Consider the following 23595-nt stretch of genomic DNA (forward strand, 5'->3'; position numbering starts at 1 on the left):
AATTTATCTTCAAGATGGGTCCTTGCACCGACCGCTGTGACAAGGCCGCCACGAGGCCTACTGGTGTTGGAACTATGCACTAGAAGCAATAATATTGTATTTTCATATTCATGATTAAGAGTTTATATTCTACGCTATAACTGTGATGATCCTGAAATGTGCGATCCAGTGAAAAACTAATATGCACGTGTGGAATGACAAAAGGTAAAATAAGATTCCTAATCTCGCCTCTAAGACTAGCTCAAGTGTTGTTGGTGATCATGTTTTCCAGATCTTAGGATATCGTTAAGTGTAACGATAGTCCTAAAAAAACAGAGTATGACGTTAGAAGAACGACCATGTTGAATCGACCCAAACTTGTTTGTTATACTTTGAGTTGATATGTTCTGAAAGCAATTATTATAACATGAAGTGTTAACATGTGTTTTAGTTCCTTAGACCATGAGATAATCGTAGTCACTTCTTACCGTAGGGCGGACTTTGGGATTGCTCAAACGTCGATGATCATCACAAAAACTTACATGTTCATCTGAAAGTTTGACAAGGGACTAGATAACTCGTGAGTGGAATTTTCTCCTTCGATGACGGAGATAAATTCTTAGGTCCCTCTCGGTGTGATGGCATATATCATCGTTTGGTCAGACACAGGTGACTATGTCACAGGGATGCTGGAACATATTAATGAGAAAGAAGAAGAAAACTGGTAACGAGAAGATCGGTATAGTGAGCACGTGTATGACTCAAGAAGATACAGATACATCTCGGGTTTTGTACATTGTTGCGAAGCAAAAGGAATAACACATGATAACCAAAGGTTCGCTCGAATATCATTCATGTACTCATAGGAATCGATACATACGCCCATGTTTCCGCTATCGGTCTTTGAACAAAGGGGTTTTTGTTCATGTATATGTTTAACCAAACCTACAGGGTCACACGCTTAATGTAATTACGATTTGCAGAGTGTTAGTAGGACTTGAGTATCGAGGATTTATTCTTAAAATAGTTTCTTAGTATTAGAAATAGTTTCGAGAGGTACCGGAAGAGTTTTAGAGTCACCGAAAGGATTTCAGAGTTTATCGGGCAATACCGGGTATTACCGATAAATAATATATAGGTGGAAAAATGTTTCCAGAGATGTTAAATTAATAATAAAAGGCTCTAGTAATTACTAGGAGGCTTTTACAGGTATTAAAAGGCCAAGAAGTGGAAGGAGGATCGGGCCACAAGGGCCCAAATGGGGAGGCGCCCCCTTTCCCATTTGGGGAGGCCGAATTGGACTAGGGGGAGGACTCCTCCTCCCCCTCTAGGCCAGCACAAGGGGGGAGCCCTTTCACCCATGTATGGCGCCCCTCCTCTCCCCTCAAACCTATATATACTAGAGGATTTTCCCCATTGAGAGAGACAAGTTTTAGAGCCTCCTCTAATTCTCTAGTTCTACTTCTAGTTGGTCCTAGTTGATCAATTAGAGCTAGAGCTAGATCCTCTAATCCTTATAATTAGAAGCCCAATGTGGTTCTAATCTCCTTCCTCTAATTCTCCGGCGACAATTAGCTCTAGATGGCAAAGCGATGCTGGATCGTGAAGACTGTACACTTGTAACTTGTAGAGAGGTCGCGCTTTCGGTCTTCCCTTGAAGGGACCGAGGAACTCCCAGTGCGATCTACACCGACACATCTTCTTTTTTTCTACTACTTTTCCCAACACATACGCCCTGAGTGACGGTGTCCTGGCTAGAGGGCCTCTCACCATGATGACTCCCGGCCAGGTGAGCCTCGCTAAGGACCCCCTTGTCGGTTCTGTCCTGGGCCACTTTGGGCGGCCCATGGCGATCTCCAAGGAAAATCAAGAAGTCTTGTCGTTCAAGCACTCCTTATCCGTGGAGGACTCTTCTCCAACAACATAGGCGATTTGGACTCCTCTAATCCTAGTCATCCGATATTCGTATATAAGCCGAGGCTGGGCTAGACAATAGAACGCAACTTACATCATCAAATCTAGAAACACACAACAATGTCAAGGTAGATCACCGAAACCTTGTAATTCATCCCAAAGTAGTACAACAAGACGTAGGGATTTATCTCTTAGGAGAGCCCGAACCTGTGCGAAAACCCGTGCACACATTACCACCGCGTTGAGACACTTAGCTTAGGACCCCCTACCCGAGATCTACTGGATTTTAGTCTGTCATTGGTGGGCCACACTTAGCTCGGGACTCGCTACCCGAGATCTGCCGGATGTGACTCCGTTATTGGTGGACCATACCGGCCCCGCTAAGCAGTTGTCGCGATACGATGGGAATTAACATAAACTTTGATCTCAACAAAGATCATAGAAAAATTCGTCCATGGAGACAGAATGCCTAATCTGCCCGGTTCCTGTTGGACGAAATGATCCGTCAGGAGACAGTACAAATTTTGCTCCATTTTCTACTGGTTCATTCGTTATATTAACTATGATGTTGTGGATTAGTTAGTTGCATATCCCATTGAATCAAGTAGTTGCATATTACGTTAGTTTATTTGGAATCATGATTATTTTAGGAAAACTTCATGTCAAACATGATCAATGAGGGGCAAGAGCCTACGGACCCTATGGAGTATGTGCCTTGTGGGATCCAAATTATCCTACTTTTTATGTTGGGGCACATCGAGCACTAAGAAGAAAAGGGCAAAGAAAAGCAAGGCAATAGGTACGACATTCACAACAATTGAGGTTGTTCTGTTGGTTAAATCTTGGTTGGCGATAAGCTTGGACCCCATAAGTGGCAAAGAGCAGAAGGCTAACAAGTATTGGGAGAAAATCCACAAGCACTATAATGAACACAAGGAATACGTGGAGCCGAATCCTAACAATACCACCTGTAATGTGTCGTCTCTCCAACATAGAAGGTCCACCATCGAAGATCACGTCAACAAGTTTGTTGGCCACTATGCTTCTGTGCGTGGCCGGAATCAAAGTGCGATTGGAGTCCAAAGTCATGTGAGTTGAATTGATTTTCTTTGTCACAATTTGCATTGCTATTTTTTTATGTCGGGTTATCATGATAACTTTTTTATATAGATGGTGTTGGCGGCCACTTTGTACCAACAAACAGAGAAGAAGCCATTCAATTTTAGCCATTTTTGATAAAATTTAATGGCCAAACAAAGTGGATAAAAGTAGTGGATGACCTCAAGAAAGGCAACAAGAAATTAAAGACAAATGATGGCTCAAGCTCCCACCAGTCCATTGGATTGCATAAGGAAGAGGAAGAAGTTCCATTGGGTAATGAAAGAGTCACCGTGGCAATGAATAACCGGCAAGTAAAGTGAAACAAGTGAGATAAGGGTAGGATCATTCGTGATGCTGCGACGTAAAAAATGTCCACCACATGGACATGCATTTTTCCATAAGGATTGACAAGAAAGAGGATGGGTACAAGCGCATATTGAATCTGTAGAAAGAGAGGATGGATTGGAACCGGGAGAAGATGAACAATCACTACTAGGGAAAACCCTAGTAGTAGCGCGGGGGTAATTCCCTAGCAGTAGCGCGGGGGCTGCGCTACAGCTAGGGCGCTACAACTAACTTTTAGCAGTAGCGCGGGTGGTACCCGCGCTACTGCTACTTCTAGTGGTAGTAGCACGATTGCCACCCGCGCTACTGCTACTTAGTTGTAGCGCGGGTCAAGGCCCCGCGGTACTACTAACTAATTGAGAATTAAAAAAAAATTCCATCCATGGAGGCTGCTTCTGTTGGGCGTCATCGTCCTCTCCATCCATGGCTGCTACCGGTCCTGGAGGGGATGAAGTTGTCCATGGTGATGGTGCTTCCCCACCCAACTTGTGCCCGCACCTCTCTTCTACTGCTGCTATAAAAGAAGAGAAAATTATTAGAAAGAGGAAGAGAGAGATAGAGAGCAGTAGGAGGAGGAACTCACCGGTGGCCGCCGGAGTTGGAGCCGACACCCGAAACCCTAGATGAAGCCTGGTGACCTGCTGCTGCTTGTCGTGGGACCCTTGACCCGGCGAGGAGGTGTAAGTGGCTACGTCCATGGCGGATCTGGCCGCCACCATGGACGACGCTCTGCTGGTTTCCCTCTCCTTCCAACAGCGGAGAAGAAGGATGATGGAGGGGGAGGGGTCTGCAGTGCGAGAGGAGGTCGTCAGATTTGTGAGTGGCGCCGAGGTGCGAGGCCGGTAGTGGCGGTGGGTGAGCAAGGGAATCGCGGGTGGGAAGAGAAGGGGAATCAGAAGAGTGTGGGTTTGGATTTGGGCCTCCGCACGCTATGTGTACACATGTCTTGGTGGGTCGATAGTAGTAGCGCGGGTTTATACCCCTCGCTACTACTATGGCATGTCCCGGGTGGCGCACGGTGGAGACCACTTAGTAGTAGCGAGGGTTATAAACCCGCGCTACCACTATCAACTTAGCAGTAGCGCGGGTTTATACCCCTTGCTGCTACTATGGTATGTCGGGGGGCATGGCAGAGACCACTTAGTAGTAGCGAGGGTTATAAACCCGCGCTACTACTATCGACTTAGCAGTAGCGGGGGTTATAAACTCGCGCTACTAGTAAGTAGCAATAGCGAGGGGTATAAATCCACGCTACTAGTAAGCGTCTGCCTATAAGCTTTTCCCTAGTAGTGAATAAGTTGCAAATTGAAAGCAACAAGTTGGAAATTGAGAGGGAGAAGATAGTTGGAGAAGGAGGCGTGTCCCAAATGGGAGTTCGAGAAGGCCTGGACTTTTGATCAATAGAGATTGAGGAGAGGTTGCAATTTGCTCGAGACACCAAGAATTTTATGATAATGTTGGCGGACGCAGGCCTGTTGGGTGCGGAAGGCAAGAAGTGGCTTGAGGAGAGGAAGAAGGAGATCAACATGCATAGAGATTACGAGGCAGCGCATGAGCCACGAATGGCGGCAGATCACACGACACGGATGACATCCAACGAGTGATTCATCAGATTGTCCAGTCGTGGCTCGGACGTTGAATTTTATTTTTGCCATGTCCGGATTGTTGAATTGTGGTTTATTTTGCTTTGTTACATTGTTGAATTGGTGAACAATTTATACTATATGATCCACGTGCATAGATTAGATGAATTTGAGGGTTTAGATATAAGGACAGTGCCTCTCGGGAAGGACACATGAGGGGTCGTCTGGCGTTATCCAGAGACAACGTCCGAACGCGTCGGCGGACATTTAGGGGAACGGGGTGGATTTCCAAATCTGACTGTAGACAATCTGAGCAGTGATAGTGAGACAAATCAATGGATCCTATGCAAGCCCCAACACAAGTTCACCGGCCAGCAGCCTGACGCCGTAGATCACCATCGTTTTATTCCAACATACCAACATATACTTGCGTACCACAGCACTTACTCAGCTAGAGTAACTAGCGTAGCAGAGTAGACTCGGTCGGCTAGGAGGCCTAGCAGTGCGGGAGGGCGATGCCGCAGGTCTGGAGTGTCTCGCGGGCGTGGGGGCTGTTGACGTAGTGCCCGTAGTTGGGGTCCTTGACGTACTGGCAGAAGCACCCCTGCTGCGCCCGGAGGTTGCCGCAGCACTCGCCGCTGGGCTTCGTCCCGCCCAGGATCGCCGACGCGCACACCGCCAGCTGCGTCACCTGGCACTCCGCGCGTGCCCAGCCAGGCACTTCCGCCAGCAGCACCAGCGCCAGCATCAGCGCCACCACTGCCTCCTTCCTCATCATCGCCATGGCTGTCGTCGTCGTCGATCTGCTCACACGCTCGCTCTCGCAGTGGCAGGTGTTTCTAGGGGCTCATGGGGTACGTACGTATCTATAGCTGGCCACGCACGGTCCGAGCTCGCCATGCATGCGGCACGTAGCCAGCGTACGCGGCCATCGCCGCCGACGTAGCACGTAGGTACTGCATTCAAGTCCGGTCGGTAGAGGTCAGCTAGCTGGGTAGTTGGTCGATGTTGGTTGCGCTCTCGCCGCTCGATCGGTGGGCGGTAGGCGAAAGCTAGCAGACGAGTCCATTCATGCGCACCCTTCCAAACGCGATCGTCTCCTCATGTTTCCGTTTCTTGTTACGACCTGGACCTCACGTGACCATATCTGGCGCCGTGTACAGCATGGAACGTACGTTTTCACTGTACCACACGAAAAAAATGCACCTTGTTCGGGCCCACGTACAGGGACCGATAAACTCGTACGAGCCAGTACTGACAGCCCAAAACTAGGAGCAGAACTAAAAATGCTACATTCACGGATGATTACAGGGAGGTTCAGGTGGGTGGGGCCCCTCCCCCCCTTTAACCCAATAACCATTTGCCAAGTCATAACGAACCTGTAAAACCCCCGTAATCATCCATGTAGCATTACTCGAGCAGAACAAACGGCCAGCCCGTAAACCCGGAGGAAACATTCCCGTCGACTGCGAGGCGTCCGTGGTGACTACGTAAAATCTTAAGATGTTATGCCGGCTCAGTCTTTCAAGGTGCTTATAGGGATAGGGTGTGCGTTCATAGGCGTAGGTCTATACTCGTGTATGTGGGCGACTTTTATTGTACTGTGCCAAAAAAAAATAGGAGCAGAACAAACGGCCAGCCCGTAAACTCAGCAAATTCCTATACGCATAGCTCACGATACCTTAACAAAAAAGGAGGTGCACAGTATATATGAGGACAAGTTTTCTTTTACATGAACATTGCTTTATGTGACATTTCCATACCATGTCCATCCTGGCTTGAAATAAGTGAATGTTTTCTCACATATGGAAATATATTCTTATGATTCACCACCAAATTGGGGGGGGGGGGGGGGTCCATGTTAATGTGCCACACTAGTGCCCAGCCCATTATGATTTCCTTTCGACATTCACTCCAACAGTTCCCGCTTAAGGCCGTCATATGGAAACTCTCCCTCAACCGTATTCCACATTCATTGCAAAGAAAGGTATACAAGAAAAAATATTTTTAAGTTCGTAAAACTGTTTTTGAAGTCATTAACCTTTTTTATACATATTAACATTTTGTTCACGAATACATAAATATCCCTCGCGATCTATGTAAACATTTGTTTTTGACGTCATGCACATTTATTTTAAAACACGCAACACTTGTTCCCAGTACACAAACACTTTTTGTTATAATTTATTTATAATAATATTTTTGGAACACATAGAAGATAAAAAATACATACTATAAAAGTATGTGCTAATGGGCTGTGCCATAGTTAAAAGACCCGGTCGGATATGAGCGTTTTTCATAGTATATGCCGCGGTGTTTAATTCCTATCATGCGAGGAGCTGTTGCAAAGTGCGGATTTTTTGATTTTAACCCTTGGGAAGGCGATCCACCCATCATCGACCATCCAACAAACCATTCGAACTTGACTGAGCGGTGTTTTGCAGTGCTTTGATACGTTCCAAAGCATGGATTGTTACCAAAAGAAATTTCAATTCCCAACCAGCATCCATTGGCACGTGACCCATATTTTCAAATGTCGACTCTAGCCGGTTATTAGCCCAGGTAAATTGGTGTCCAGAAATATCTCAGGTAGATCCAAATTGTCAATGGCAATGCTGAATAAGAAAGTACTGTCAAACTAATTATTTTTTATCGTTGCTGAAACCATAGGATGTTGAATTCCCCACCCATGAACAATGAATATTGAATATAGGTTTTCTTTAGTAAGATTGACCGGTTCACGAAGAAAAGATAGTTTATGATCATCTTGAGTAGCTTTGTAAACTCCGACCAAACTACAAACAAAATTTACGGCTTGATTACAAAGATGAAACTTTTTTCTAAAACTCTTCATCCAAAATGGTCAAAAGATCCATCGAAGTAGATTGGACACTTAGTAGTTTACCACGTAACATTCTGCAGGAAGGTAGACAATGCCAGGTGAAGTCAAAACCATGCGAGTGGTAATCGTGAACATGCACTAGATATCCTTCCCACCGTATTCCAAGACCACGACAAAATCCAAAATGATGGACCCATATACAATCACTAAATGAGCACAATATACTTTATTCATTCACTCATATGCACATAATGGAGGTATGTAAGGTCTGATGTACTACAGCTCGTCGGAAAAGCATCCTTCTGATGACTAATCCAATATTGATGAGTAATCCTCATGATGTACCGTAGCACCACATCTTATTTATCCTCATCGGCTTACTTTTAGGGCGCGTCAATTCTCACAAAGAGACGATTAACCCTTCTCGTAGACTACAACGCTGAGATTTTTCTTCCAGAACACGCACAAGTAATGTGCTTTATTTATTGTTAATAAGGCAGAGAAAGGTTTCTCTGTGACACACAACATAAAAGGTATTGTAGATAGTAAAGGTTTCACTACACGGTGGGAGGGAGCTCCCCACCCATGCCACCGGTAGGGTCTTCAACCTCCCCACCCATGCCACCAGTGGGGTCTTGTTGAACCTCCCCACCCATGCCACCAGTGGGGTCTTGTTGAACCTCCCCACCCATGCCACCAGTGGGGTCTTCAACCTCCCCACCACCGATGCCACCGAGGCCTTGAACTGGCAGGTCGGTGTGCTCTTCAAAGGGGAATGGCTCCAGTTTTGGCTGCGCTGCTTGTAGGATCATTTCAATCGTCAGTTCTGGCCCTGATCTTTGCAAAGGCGCCACTGGATCAACACATGGGTCATGAGGCTGAAAAGGATCAAATTACATTATTATTATAGGCCGATGCAAATCAACAAATTTATGATTCCTCTGTTTTATTTTTTACATGCGTGAATAAGTGGTTGTGGCACTAACCAGGTTGGCATGCATTCTGTCAACAAAGGTCTTGAAATTGACATAGTTTTGTCCCTCCACCAACTGATTCGACAGCCGAAGGTAGGTGAATCCAAACAGCTTGTGCTCAGGAGGGCCGCTCTTGTTGATGCCATGAGGCCTCGCATTCCTGAGTATGGTGTTGTAAGCAGTTGGATCATATCGAGGAAGTGCATTTTCGCATGCCATATTTAGGCCCTCTCTCCATCCAGCGCTCAACACCTGAGAATTTCGACGACAAGTACGTGAGATGTGTCTATCAGAGATGTCTAAGCGTAAAATCTGGAGGCACAAGGTACCTACCTGTTGGACTAGTTCTTCCGGTGCGCTCATCGCCTGTGAGCTTTGCTCCGAGTCCCTCATCTCGGCGCAAGTGAAGTTAAGACTAGCATGGTGCCTTTTGAGCATGCGTGCTATGGGTCTGTAGCCGTCTCTATCATGTAAGTTGTAGTACCCAGCTGTGACCTCGGCTGCATGGCTTGGAACCTTGTACCACCAGTGAATGCCAGAGATCTGTAACCAAAGATTTGGCCATGTCTCATTTACATTCTAGATTAAGAAAATGCAAGTTCCTTTAGCCTAGAGTGTTATAATGAATTTGTGTATTTTTTGTAGTTTATCATACACTACTTCTCAACTGAATCATGGGTTCTCAAATCCTATCTACTATTGTAATAAACTGAGATCTTTAGGATGATGGTACTTACTTTGATTGCCAGTTGCACTGTGTGTCCCAAGAAGACCTTGTTTGCTTCGTCCAAGATCTTGTCACCATGCTTGATCAGGTTATTGGAGTACCATGCAAGGAAAAACCTCCCCTGCTCAGTGAGATATGTTCCGTTGTCCACGAAGAATCGAGTTCTCTGGGGAGTGTCATTGTACGTCCCGGCATCGCGAGGAAATTCCCACTCAGGATGGCCAACCATCGCTGCTGCTGCTTTGAAGTCTGCTTGCAGGTACTTATCATAGCACTGCAGATTTTTTTTTATTTGTACTATTAGTTAAAACAGTTAATAAATGGAGTCATTTTGTCTTTAATGGTGATGGTATAGATTATTTTACATTTGTTTTAATTATTTCCTATCATCTATTTTTAGATGGCCTTGTCTTTGCTTATGATACTTGTCTCTCGGAAGCCAAAAGTAATGGTAACCTTCCTAAACTTGGATTCAGGTGCAACACCCCCCCCTCCCCCACTATTCTCACCATACAGATACTTATTTTTTGTTTCTTCCAAAAAATAATATATGAACTTGAAATATGGACTATAATGTGCAGAAAGCCATTTTGGATTATTTTTTTGGTGTAGCATAAATATATGAAATCTGTCTTTTCCCAATAAAAATATCAGTTTATGTATTTATGTTGCACAAATGAATCCTATATTTTTCTCATATTGTAGTTCGAATGTATCAAGTTTGTATGATGTCTTATATAGGAGAAATAAAAAAGAGAAAATTGGGACAGGGGTATATGGGATAGCAGAACTGATGAAGTCGGGTTTAGCCATGCCTTGTTCTGATCTGAAATTGCCATTTTATCCTTGCATTTTTCATAAGAATCACTTTTCATTTGGGTGTTGGTTTGTTGAAAAAACTTTTCCAATGTAGATTGTCACTTGGACGATACTAAACCGCATTTGGTCATCACATGTTACATGCAAAAGTATATATTGGTCGGAACAGAAGAGGAAGCATTTTTATTCGAGAAGAAAACACTCACGATGAATTCTCCGATGCCTGGGAATGACCATCCGTGGCTCTGAGGATAGGATGGGTACCTCAACTCTCCAGCTGGGCCAAGTCCGACTTCAATGTCTACAATAAGACCGGCATCCAAGAACTCTTTCATGTTGTCCCTGAAGCTTGCCATGTAATCGGCGTACATCTGTCACAGCCACGAAGAAGAATCAAAGCATTCTATCATCAGCACATTGTACCTATCAAAATCACAACTATTTGTTCTTCCTAATAGCTTACAATAGAATATTGTCTGCATCAATCGATTCAGAGGTCGGTGTTTTTCACACCCCCCAAAAAAATGCATGAGAGCTGAAGTGTTGTCAAGACTCATCCTCTCTAGTAACCTTCTCGATGTTGTTGTTGGTTAGGCTCTATATTCTTTTCACTGGCTAGATTTCGTTTCTTTTGTTATATATTTTTGCCACCTTTTGGCCTTTTGCTTGTATTTGGATTCATCTTGAAATTTTCTCTCTAATATACACAAAACATCACACATTTGAGTGAAAAAAAATAAGTACGAGAGAACTAGAGTGGTGGTTTAAAATTAACCTGGACGGCAGATCTTCCATGGAAGAGAGGCTGGTCATCAACTCCAAGGGTGAGGTACTCAATGTTCCTAGTCCCGTGCTGGTCGGTGTAGAAAATGTCCGGATCACTCACTCCGACATTACGCACCCACTGCGGGATCGGGATGTTGACGACGTCACCGACGTTGCCACCACACTGGTGGAATGACATGATGGCTTGTAACTTCAGTCCAGCCTCATGCACCAGCTCAAACAATTGCTTGTAGGCGGACCAGTCGTACACCCTGGGGCCCTTGCCCTCCACCAAGCCCCACCAGACGTCTACCATGACACCATCCACACCGGCCTCTACCAGCCTCTTCAGTTGCCCCCTGAGCTCGTCACCCTTCTCGAACCTGTTGTTCACGCTCACGATGTCCAGCTATTTATTTCCACAACGAAAACGAAGTCAAGGTTAGTACCAAAAAAATGCTCATTTGAGGCCTCAGATCTTGTTAACTTCACCCTTTAAACTAGAGTGTTACGAATAACGGTATTATATGTACAGCATTGCATGTGTCAATTAGATCCTTGAAATAGTTGTAGTGCATGGTGCGTAGAGATTGAGTTGAATGGATGGTGCTTACAGGGAGCATGACGTAGACTTGGACATAGTTGCCTTGTTGCGCGCTCGCTTCCATTGTGGCTGCTGGCTATGGATGATGTTCTACAACAAATGGTTTGTTGGATATGGCCATGAGCTTAATTAAGGGGTCTATTTATACTATGAAAAAGATGTCTCTGCCGTTAGCTAGGCCAGTGAACCTAGCTTTTGCAATCAGATATGTCAGAAATAAGCTTGTCCAGTCAGAAATGGCGCTTTCTGAACTGATTTTGGTTTTGTTTACCACACACGCCTGATGCAGATCTGGTTGGGAGAGAGAAAGGATCCTTATCTATATAGCTAACTTGGGATCCAATCCACGTCTCAACCGAACTCCTCTGTAATCTAGCCAAACCGGCACCTTATATCAACACGCACGCATCCCGGCACAAGTTGTACATGTGTTTCCAAAGCGATTATCTAACAGGCAAAACTAGATAACTTTAGGAACAATCTTTTAGAAAGGAGGCGCTTGCCTGGCTTTAGCGAACTGAAGCCCTTAAAAGCGTTTACAACAAAAAGTAGTACAAAACAAATAAAGCGGTTTGATACAGACCCAAAAGCAAAGCTTTGTTATGGCCAAAGGGGCACATTTCTCAACTTGATAAAGTAGCGATTGACAAAAAGTGTTGGAATTTGTACAAGCAGACATATGGTGTGTACACCATGGGCTTCTAGAGTAGTCTAGGGTGGACAGTAACGCATGCATGTGTGCTGAATTTGTTGTAATCTTGATCAGTTGAGGTAGAGATATCAGCACACACGCATCCTTTCTCAAGTGCATACGCCTCCACCTACTGTTGGCCTTGTTGTATCTTTTGTGATGTTGTTTTCTATGATAATATTGTTCTTGTGATGCTTTACTTCGATCTAATGGTCTTTTTTTTAGAACGAAGACGCACGAACGCGTCCGGCTTTAAATTAATAAAGCCACAGCGGCAGCGTGAACAAGTCATATTACAACCCCACAGGCCTACCCGGCCAGCGCAAAAGGATCATCGAAAGTTTCATGCGCGACTCAACCGAACCGAAGACAAATTACAGGGCATAGCCCGTACAGAGCGCGCAGGCTCGTCAAGCAACAAAAGGGACCATGGACAGCACCATAGTCAAGGCTCTCTAGCCATCTAAGGGTCTTCTTCCACCATACATCTTAAATACCACGTGTTCTGACCATTGTAAGAATTAGGCGCTGATCGCAGAACACAAATGTTTTCCTTAGGCTTAGGGGCGTTTGGTTTGATAATCATCTTAAAAATTGTGCCGCTAACGGTTCAGAAAATGCAGCTATATGGCATCATATTACGCGGGAACCTGAGTCCCAGAGTAGGGCCCAATCAGCACTACTCATCCGCTGTTAGCTGGGTCCCACTCTCTGTTTGACAGAGTTACATCGAGTAGTACATGCGATAACAAGAAACTGGGAGCTTCATCTACTTCCATCGGACACTTGCGTCACTTGAACCTTGTTCGAGCCATGTAAAAAATACATACATCTCCTGAGGTAATCTCTCACGGGCCAAAATGTTTTCCTTAGGCTTAGGGGCGTGGCGTGTACACAAAGCCCATAACAAAGGGAATTTCATATTCTTTGCCCGTTGCCACAAATTGTCGCTGAAACACACAGACGAGAGCGTCATAGTGGCAGGCTACATACAAGAGCGGTAACTGTAGCTATAGTTGGTTCTACTGATTTTCATTGCGAGTCTTTTCTATTTTTCCCCACGGGTTCGGCATTTTTTCTACTTATCCTTTTCATTTTATTTTTTTGACTTTTTGGCTTTTTTGGAAATTCAGTAAACATTTTTGAAAGTGCATGAATATTAGCAAGATAAATATACTTTCACAATTTATCAAAAAAAAGAAGAAATACCTGTTAATGGGACACGCCAAGATGGCCAACCCAATAGCCTTATGTCCACGATTGGTAGGTAAAACATCATTTGTTGTAAAACATACATGCACGTCTAAACAAATAAATAATTCATGTACTTCTAAAAACTGTTTGCATACTGCATTAAATATACACGTACTTTTTAAACAACATTCATGTAACCAAAAAGTATTTACGTATTTAAAAATTCTCATCTAACTGAAACAGTGTTAACATATTTTAGAAAGTATTAATGTACATAAAAACATTTTCACACACTTTTTAGACATGTTTATCTAAATAAATAAATGTTCACATACTTTTACCGAAAAATAATGCAGCATTACAAAAAGCAGAGCTCTTCCAAAATGTTCATGTAATTTTTTTAAAATTCTGATTTTTGGAAAAATATATAATTAATTCAAAATTATTCAAATATTTTTGTGAAATTCATTTGTTTTCTTAAAGTGTTAACCTTTTTCATAAAATGTTTGTATGTTTTTAAAAGTACGATTTTTCTTAAAATGTAGTGTTAATATACGTAACCAAAAAAATATGATATACCAAAAATAAAAAGAAATGGTCAAACAGAAGAAAAAAAAGGAAAGAGGAGTAAAAATGCGAGAAATTAAATACAAGAAATAAGAAAAAGTAACAAAAAAAAATAGAAATTATAAGAGACACAAAACGGAAAGAAATAACGGAAATTTAAACAAACAACAAACAATAAAAACCAAAACAAGTTGTGCTGGGCTGTGGTAAATGTGCACGCGCACATTGGCAAGTGCTTGCTATATTTCGCAATACGCGAGGTGTAAGTTTTATGAGTGAACCCTATCATACACTCATTGCAAAGAGTATAGATCAAATCATACTGCCCATGATCAGGGATTACTTTTTGTTGTTTCTATTTTTAAAAGTTCACTATTATTTATTATTTACATCTTTTTTTACAAACAGTTGAACATTTTGGTAGTATGTGAACATTTACTTTTAAAACGTGATTTATTTAAGTCATAAGGATTTATTTCATATGTATGGACATTTTTATTTGAATACATGAACATCTCCTTCGAGTTATGTAAATACTTTTTGAAGTACGTGAACATTTCTTTTTAAACTCATGAACATCAACTTTTAAATGCACGACACTATTCCATAATAAGCAAACAGTTTCCATTATCAATTTATTTGTAATCATAGTTTTCAGTGTGTAAAAAATGAATACACGGTTTTTGATGTTTATGAACAAATAAAGAATACCTGTAATTGGCAGCCCTAGTAGTCGGCCCATTTAGGAGTGTGGCGTTGCAAAGGCCGAGCTCCATGGAGCTCCACTGGTAGAAAAAAGCCCTTTAGTCCCGGTTCGCAACAGCCTTTAGTCCCGGCTGTGCAACCGGGACTAAATATGCGCGACTAAAGATCCTCCCCCCCTTAGTCGCGCCTCTTACGGACCGCGACTAAAGGCTTTAGTCCCGGTTCTTGTGGCTGACCGGGACTAAAGGCCCGTCCACGTGGGCGCCCGTGGTCCGTCGGGGCGGAGGACCTTTAGTCCCGGCTCTCGTGGCCAACCGGGACTAAAGGCCTCCTCCGCAGGTTTAGGGTTTTAGCCCCCCTAAACCTGGTTTCTTTTTAGTTTGGAGTGTTTTATTTCTTTTATATTATATTTTGTGTTTTATTTTAATTTTGATAAAGTTTCAGTACACATATTCTACGCTACTATATACATGCATATGAAATTTCAAACAAGAAGAATTCAAGAGGAATATATAATATATATTCAATCTCGGGTGACCATATACAACTTCGAACAAGTTTCCATACACAATTAGGATGGATGACCATATACAACTTCGTACAAGTTTCAATCTCGGGTATGCATATAAATTTCTTCGTCCTCGGTATAGTGTTCTCCTTTAGGATTGATGACTTCCCTCATGAAAAATCCTGCTAATTCTTCTTGAATTGGTCGGAAGCGAGCTTCTGGACTAAGCCTCCTCCGCAAGTTATCCGTCGCGTTCCGCACGCTATCCGATGCCTTCCGCTCAGAGGTGTGTCTCCGGATGTTCTCACAAACATAGTATCCACATAGATTGGTCCCCGGTGGCTGCTTATCCACATTAACTAACCTTCTGAAATCTAGCTCATGTTTGAATTCACCGACAATTTCTTCTGAGAACCGTCTCCAAACCCTACAGGCAAAGAAAATTAAATGAACAAGGGAGTTATTAGTTACTTGATATTAGGAAATGAACGAAAGAGACCGATCGATATAGAGCTCAAATGATTGAAAATAATTACTTTTGCAGCATTTTTCTCATGTCGGCCCAACGCTTTGGATCCGAATCCATAGAGTCCATGATTAGAACTCTGGAGGTGTGAAGTTCAATATTTAGCAGAATCCAGTGGAACCTGCGGACACGTTACATGCACAGTCATGCATAACTCATCGATTAGACATACCATGCATGGAGTAAACAAAAGAGAATGGGCACAAGAGAGAAACACTCACCCAAATGGTAAGGAAATAGAATATGACTTTTGAGTTGATGCTTTCTGAGAAACTTGTACAAGTCTTTCTCCACGTCTTCGGGGTGATGTTGTAACACATGTCCATTAACGATATGTGGGTCAATGAACCCAACATCATGGATGTTTCTTATTTTGCATTCCCAAATCTTCAATCTGCATAATAGCGTACGCAACAATATAGTTAGGACAATATATATATATATATAGTGCAGGCAATGAAGAACGAGATGAGGTAGAAATAAATCACTTACAGAACGTAGTAACTCAGCATAGATTTGTCGAGGTCGCGCAGATTGAACAACTGGAACAATTCACTCATATGAACTTCTACAGAGTACCGTTTGGTGTGATGCTCATCTGTAACATCCGCATAAATATATTCTTTGTCGGCCCATGTTATGAATTGTTTGTACCAACGTAGCAGATTTCGCATTTGTGGTGGTAGACTCTTTTCCCGCGCAGGCTCGACGAGAGGCCCATTCCGCACATATTGTAATGCTATCTCACATACTGGCGCATCCTCAAGGCCTAAGAAGGCACGAAGAGTCAAACCCATCTCGGACGCTTGTTTCATGGCACTCGCTACAGTCAATCCAAGTGCTGCCGCAGCTGCTATGATCTCGGGGTCCTCTTCCGGACCGGCTTTCACTATGAGCGGGGGGATCGATTGTTTCTTCTGCATCCCGAGCTGGTCAACTTGTTTCCCGCTTTTTTTACTTTCTTCTTTCTCCTCCTTCAATATTTTTGCTTGCCTACGAAGTTCATGTCCATAGTCGTCAGGCATATTCAGCTCGGCTTGGGACGGTGTCGTCAAAAAATCCTTAGCCCACTTCTTTTGCTTCTCAGTGAATACTTGCTTGGGCTCAGGCTCTTTTTTCGCCTTCATATCCGCCTTCCATTTCTCATAATCAGCAGACGCGGCCAATTTGGTTTCAGCTTCACTAAGTTCCCCAGGCCTTGGGAGGAGAGGCTTCAGTGATGGCTCCGGTACCCTTGTGGTCTTAGGTACATAAGGGTCCGGGTTAATAGTCCAGGAGCGGGTTTCCTTGCTGTCCGCCTGCTTCTGCTTCTTCGCCGGAGGTGGATTGGGGGGCGTCGTACCCGCCGGAGGAGGATTGGGGGGCGTCGTACCCGCCGGAGGTTGTGGATCGGGGGACGGCGTCGAATGGCGTGAAGGAGGTGTAGGTGAACCACCACGACCACCACCACCGCCACCACCGCCACCACCACCACCACCACCATCGGAGGGGGGTGGACTTGCTAGCCTTGGCGCCTCGCCTGGAAACACTATGTACTTCTTTTTCCATAGAATGAACTGGCGCTTGACATCTCCAAGTCTTCTCTCCCCTTCGGGTGTAGGTTTGTCAATCTCCAGGTCCTCAAACCCTTGGACTATGTCTTCCACCGTGACACGAGCATAGCCATATGCAATGGGGTTGTTGTGGTGGAGTGCCCCAGGTGTACAGGGTAAAGCACTGCCGCTAGCTACCTTCGTGGAAACGTTCCCCACGGGATAATGCAGATCACATTCTTTCATCTCCTTTACATCATCCACGGGGTAGTGAGGCTCTGGTGCACGAATCTCGATCATCGGTGCACTAGCACCAGGCGGGGCATCCGTGGAAGCCACGCTGCTTCTCCGCTGCTGGCTTCCGCGATCCGCTTCATGATCTTCATGCGGCCCTGCAGCCGATTTTTCTTTCACTAGTTCATGCACGGTCTGCTTCAACTCATGGAGTTCCGATGCAAACTTCGTCATAAGATCTGCATCCCGGTCCGTCTTTCTCTTACGGCTTCTGTAACAGTACGGGTCATTGTCCTGGGAAAACCCTACTTTCCACGGAACTTTGCCTTTGCCTCGTACACGTCCTCCGTGTTCATCATTCCCGAGGGCTGTTGTCAGTGCGTCTTTCTCTCTGTTGAACTTGATCAAGCCCTCTTGAGCTTGGGTCATTGCGTCAATAAGGGCTTGGGTGGGAGCAAACTGTCTCTGCCGGTGAACACACACCCCTGTCTCCGGGTCTAGCGATCCCCCATGCCCGTACCACCAGCTTTTGGCCCTTGGGTCCCATCCCTCTGTACCTAGAGGGATTCCTCGCACCCTCAGGTCCTCCTCCATCTTTTGCCACCTAGGCTCCGAAAGGCGGTATCCTCCTGGCCCCATAATATGATGGAACTTTTTCTTACTCGCATTATCCTTATTTTTTTTATATTTCCTTGAAATGCTCCGATTGCTTTTGCCTCACAAATTCTGGCCAATCATCTTTCAGTTTCTCATGTTGTCCATTGAAATCCGGAGTCTTGCCCTTGTTGACATAGTCACGGGTTAAATTTTTCTTGAAGTTCCGGAATGCTTCGCCCATCTTCTGAAAAGCGAACTCTTTAACTAGCCTCCTCCTCTGACGTCCACCCGGAACCTCGTTACCGAATTCATCGACTTTGTTGTATTCCGGAGGTAGAATGAAATGTTCCATAAGCTTTCTCTAGCAATCCTTTTTCGTTCTCTTGTCGACAAAACTGAAACCAAGACGTGCCTTCTTTGGCTCCTTCCATTCCTGGACGGTGATCGGGACGTTGTCTCTAACAACGACTCCGCATTGGTTGATAAACTTTGAGGTGTGCTGTAGGGGCTTGCCGGTTTCACTGACAAACTCAATGGCATATGTTTCTCCTGTTTTCATCGCCTTGGATTTGCCACGCTTTGTCGTACTCGATCCGGAGGGCTAAAAAAAGAAAGAGAGTCGCGCGCGTTAATACATATGTATTCACATTTCAGTAAGTTTGTATCACGAGAGGCTCAATGTATATATATACCTCGCCGGAGGTGGTTGCTACTTGCAATTCGAGATCGTCGGTTGTTGACGGTTGACCTCCGTCGACAATGTCCGTTCCTTCACCTTCTTGATCATCGACAATCTCTGTTCCACCGTCAAGGTTCAGAAAAGAAGAGATTACATCCTCTTGTTGCTCATATTCTGAGCCCGGCACATAAGGAATCTCGTTGTTGATGATGCCCATTAAATAACGTTCAGCCTCCGGATCCCTAAGCGGCTCGGCTCTATCGTCCGCCATATGTCACTCCTGCATGTAGTAAAAATTCTTTAAGTATAAAGGAATTAAAAAATAAGATTAAGGGGACATAGAGGAGGAGGAATTAAAAAATAAGATTCTTTAAGTAAAAATTCTTTTTTCTTCTTCTTCCTTTCTTCTTCCTCTTTCTTCTTTCTTTCTTCTTCTTCCTTTTTCTTTTTTCTTTCTTCTTCTTCCTTTCTTCTTTTTTTTCTTCTTCCTTTTTCTTTCTTCTTTCTTTTGGTTTTCATTTGGTTTTCATTTGGTTTTCATTTTTATCTTCTTCCATTTTCTTTCTTGTTTTTTCTTCTTCCTTTTTCTTTCTTCTTTCTTTCTTCTTTGTTTTTTTCTTCTTCCTTTTTTTCTTCTTCCTTTTTTCTTCTTTCTTTCTTCTTTCTTTTTTCTTCTTCTTTTTTTCTTCTTTCTTTTTTTCTTCTTCCTTTGTTTTTCTTCTTCCTTTGTTTTTATTCTTCCTTTTTTTTCTTCCTCCTTTGTTTTTCTTCTTTCTTTTTTTCTTCTTCTTTTCTTTCTTGTTTCTTCCTCCTTTGTTTTTCTTCTTCCTTTGTTTTTCTTTTCCTTTTTTTTCTTCCTTTTTTTCTTTCTTTTTTTCTTCTCCTTTTTTTTCTTCTTTCTTTTTTTCTTCTTCCTTTTTTTTCTTCTTTTTTTTCTTCCTTTTTTTCTTTTCCTTTTCTTCTTCTTTTTCTTTTTTTCTTTTCTTTTTTCTTTCTTTTCCTTTCTTTTTCTTTTTTCTTTTTTTTTTTTTTTCTTCTTTTTTTTTTTTTCTTTTTTTTTTTCTTCTTCCTTTTTTTTCTTCTTTTTTTTTTTCTTTTTTTTTTTTTCTTTTTTTTTCTTTTTTTCCTTTTTTTTCTTCTTTTTTTTTTCTTTCCTTTTTTTTCTTTCTTTTTTTCTTCCTTTTTCTTGTTTTTCTTTTTCTTTCTTCTTCTTCTTTCTTCTTCTTCCTTTTCTTTTTCTTTCTTCTTCTTCTTCCTTTTTCTTCTTCCTTCTTCTTCTTCTGCCGGCGCGGAGGACGGCAGGCAGGGCCAGGGGCGGCGGGCGGCGGCGGCGGGCAAGGGCAGGGCACGGGCGGAGGCGGCGTTCACTGGGGACGGGGGCGGCGGCGCGGAGGGCTTCGGCGTCGGCGTCGGGGCAGGGCTTCGGCGTCGATCGGCGTCGGGGCAGGGCTTCGGCGTCGAGAGAGGAAGAATGGGAAGTGGCGGAAACTGCTAAGTGCAGTATTTATAGACGCACCTTTAGTCCCGGTTGGGGAGGCGGACCGCGACTAAAGGTACCCTTTAGTCGCGGCTGGCCACACCAACCGCGACTAAAGGGTACCCTTTAGTCGCGGTCCGCCTCCCCAACCGGGACTAAAGGGTTTTGGCGCCGCTTTCGTTCCCGCGCAGAAAGACCCTTTAGTCGCGGTTGGGGACAACAACCGCGACTAAAGGGTACCCTTTAGTCGCGGTCCGCCTCCCCAACCGGGACTAAAGGGTCTGTGCTGGAACTGGCGCGGTGCGGTGGGATGTTTAGTCCCACCTTGCTAGCCGAGAGGCTTCGACAGTGGTTTATAAGCGCGGCTGCGCTCACCACTTCGAGCTCCTCTGAAATGCAGGCTTACGGGCCTATTCTGTCACTATGTGCTTGTGGGCCTACTGGGCCTTCTGCGGGCCTGAATCCTGGCCCATTGATGGGTTTCTAGTCGTATTCAGGCCGTGGTGGCCCAGTAGGAGGCATATTTTTTATTTTTTGCCTGTTTTTTGTTTTATTTTTTGCTTTATTTATTTTGTTTTGTTTCTACTTAAAACAAAAAACTTATTTATTTTATTTTATTTTGTTTCTAATTACTTATTTATTTTACTTTATGATAATTATTTTTGCTATTAAAGTTTCTAACAAAAAAAGTTCTTTATGAAAATTCTTTTAGCTTTCAATGATTTTGAACAGAAAATACTTCGATAATTTTAGTTGAATCAATTTTATTTATGTTATTAAAATTTATTAAAGTTTATATTATTTTGTTTCTAATTCATTTTAAAATCTTAAAAATACAATTATATATCAAAAAAATCAGAAAATAAAACTAATTCATTTTAAATTCTTAAAAATACAAATAATATATCAAAAAAATTAGAAAAATAAAACTAATTCATTTTAAAATCTTAAAAATACAATTATATATCAAAAAAATCAGAAAAATAAAACTAATTCATTTTAAAATCCCTTGAAGGTTTGACAAAAGGTTTGATACATCATTCAGTTCATCGACCAAATACAAAGTTTGGTACAATAAATTATTACACATCAATTCTTCCCTTGTGTCCCTTGTTGCTTACGATTGTGCCGTATCCATGGAGCATCCTCATCATTTAACTTAATGCTTGGGTCAGTGTTCACTTTGAAGGGCGGAATTTCACCAAACATATTATAATCTTCTGACATGTCTGTCTTGTCCTCCACTCCCACGATGTTTCTTTTCCCTGAAAGAACAATGTGGCGCTTTGGATCATCGCATGATGTACTGATCGTTTTGTTATCTTTCCGTTTCCTCGGTTTGCTACTCATGTCCTTCAAGTAAAAAACCTGAGCGACATCTTTGGCAAGGACGAATGGTTCGTCAAGGTAACCAAGATTGTTGAAATCCACCATTGTCATTCCGTATTACTCGTCCACCTTTACCCCACCTCCTGTTAGCTTGAACCATTTGCACCGGAACAAAGAGACCTTAAAGGAGGGTCCATAGTCAAGTTCCCATATCTCCTCTATGTAACCATAATATGTGACGTTTTGCCCATTCTCGGTTGCTGCATCAAAGCGGACACCACTGTTTTGGTTGGTGCTCTTTTTATCTTGGGCGATGGTGTAAAATGTATTCCCATTTATCTCGTACCCTTGGAAAGTCGTTATAGTCGAAGATGGTTTCTTGGCCAACATGTACAGCTGATCTCCAACATCATTGTCATTCATTAAATGTTTTCGCAACCAACTGCCGAAAGTCTCCATGTGGGCCTTTCTAATCCAGGATTCAGGCTTCCCCGGGTTGTCCGAGCGTAAAATATTCTTGTGTTGCTCGAAGTACGGAGCCACCAAGCTGGAATTTTGCAGAACTGTGTGGTGTGCTTCAGTCATAGAATGACCGTCCATACATATCGTGGATTCCCTTCCGATCTTGCCTTTTCCACTTAGTCTCCCCTCGTGCCGCGATTGAGGAATACCAATCGGCTTAAGGTCAGGAACATAGTCAATACAGAACTCAATTACCTCCTCATTTCCATAGCCCTTGACGATGCTTCCTTCTGGCCTAGCACGGTTACGAACATATTTCTTTAATACTCCCATGAACCTCTCAAAGGGGAACATATTGTGTAGAAATACAGGACCGAGAATGGAAATCTCTTCGACTAGGTGGAGCAGGAGGTGCATCATAATATCGAAGAAGGATGGTGGGAACACCAACTCGAAACTGACAAGGCATTGGACCACATCGTTCTGTAACCGTGGTAGATCTTCTGGATTGATTACCTTCTGAGAGATTGCATTGAGGAATGCACATAGCTTCACAATGGCTACTCGAACATTTTCCGGTAGGAGCCCCCTCAAAGCAATCGGAAGCAATTGCATCATAATCACGTGGCAGTCGTGAGACTTCAGGTTTTGGAACTTTTTCTCCGCCATGTTTATTATTCCCTTTATATTCGACGAGAAGCCAGACGAGACCTTCATACTGCTCAGGCATTCAAAAAAAATGACCTTCTCTTCTTTGGTAAGAGCGTAGCTGGCACGACCTTGAAACCATTCCGGATGCCGGTCATCTGGGTCTTTCAAAAGTTGCTGGTCCTGCCGTGCTTCCTTTGTATCATTTGTCTTCCCATACACGCCCAAGAAGCTTAGCAGGTTCACGCAAATATTCTTCGTAACATGCATCACGTCGATTGCAGAGCGGACATCTAGGACTTTCCAATATTCTAGCTCCCAAAATATAGATTTCTTCTTCCACATGGGTGCGTGCCCGTCAACTCCCCGCGGAACTGATTGTCCGCCAGGACCCTTTCCAAAGATGACTTTCAAATCCTTGACCATATCAAATATCTCAGCACCAGTACGTTCCGCAGGCTTCGGCCGGTGATCTGCCTTGCCGTTGAAATGCTTGCCTTTCTTTCTTACGTTATGATTTCGGGGAAGAAATCGACGATGACCCAGGTACACGTTCTTCTTACAATTAACCAAACGTACACTTTCAGTCTCATGTAAGCAGTGCGTGCATGCATTGTATCCCTTATTTGTCTGTCCCGAAAGGTTACTGAGAGCAGGCCAATCGTTGATGGTTACAAAAAGCAACGCTCGTAGGTCAAATTCCTCTCCTTTGTGCTCATCCCAGACACGTACACCAGGTCTGGCCCACAACTGTAAAAGTTCTTCAACTAATGGCCTTAGGTACACATCGATG

The 23595-nt window shown here is 43.5% G+C and overlaps 2 protein-coding genes across 2 annotated transcripts; both read right to left on the reverse strand.

Moving 5' to 3' along the window:
• Window positions 1-5302: 5302 nt before the first annotated feature.
• On the reverse strand, window positions 5303-5764 carry LOC123100798 (non-specific lipid-transfer protein 2P-like). Its single transcript, XM_044522675.1, has one exon. It carries the CDS (start codon window positions 5704-5706, stop codon window positions 5419-5421), a length of 288 nt encoding a protein of 95 aa, XP_044378610.1. The 5' UTR covers window positions 5707-5764; the 3' UTR covers window positions 5303-5418.
• A 2211-nt stretch (window positions 5765-7975) lies between these two features.
• Window positions 7976-11874, reverse strand: LOC123099243 (beta-amylase). Its single transcript, XM_044521418.1, has 7 exons — window positions 11664-11874; window positions 11060-11458; window positions 10491-10655; window positions 9476-9739; window positions 9072-9281; window positions 8751-8990; window positions 7976-8642 (listed from the first exon to the last, which is right to left on the reverse strand). The coding sequence occupies exons 1-7, from the start codon at window positions 11715-11717 to the stop codon at window positions 8322-8324; spliced, it is 1653 nt and encodes a 550-aa protein (XP_044377353.1). The 5' UTR covers window positions 11718-11874; the 3' UTR covers window positions 7976-8321.
• Window positions 11875-23595: the final 11721 nt, after the last annotated feature.

The sequence above is a fragment of the Triticum aestivum genome, chromosome 4D, assembly GCF_018294505.1.
Source record: "Triticum aestivum cultivar Chinese Spring chromosome 4D, IWGSC CS RefSeq v2.1, whole genome shotgun sequence".
NCBI lineage: Eukaryota > Viridiplantae > Streptophyta > Magnoliopsida > Poales > Poaceae > Triticum > Triticum aestivum.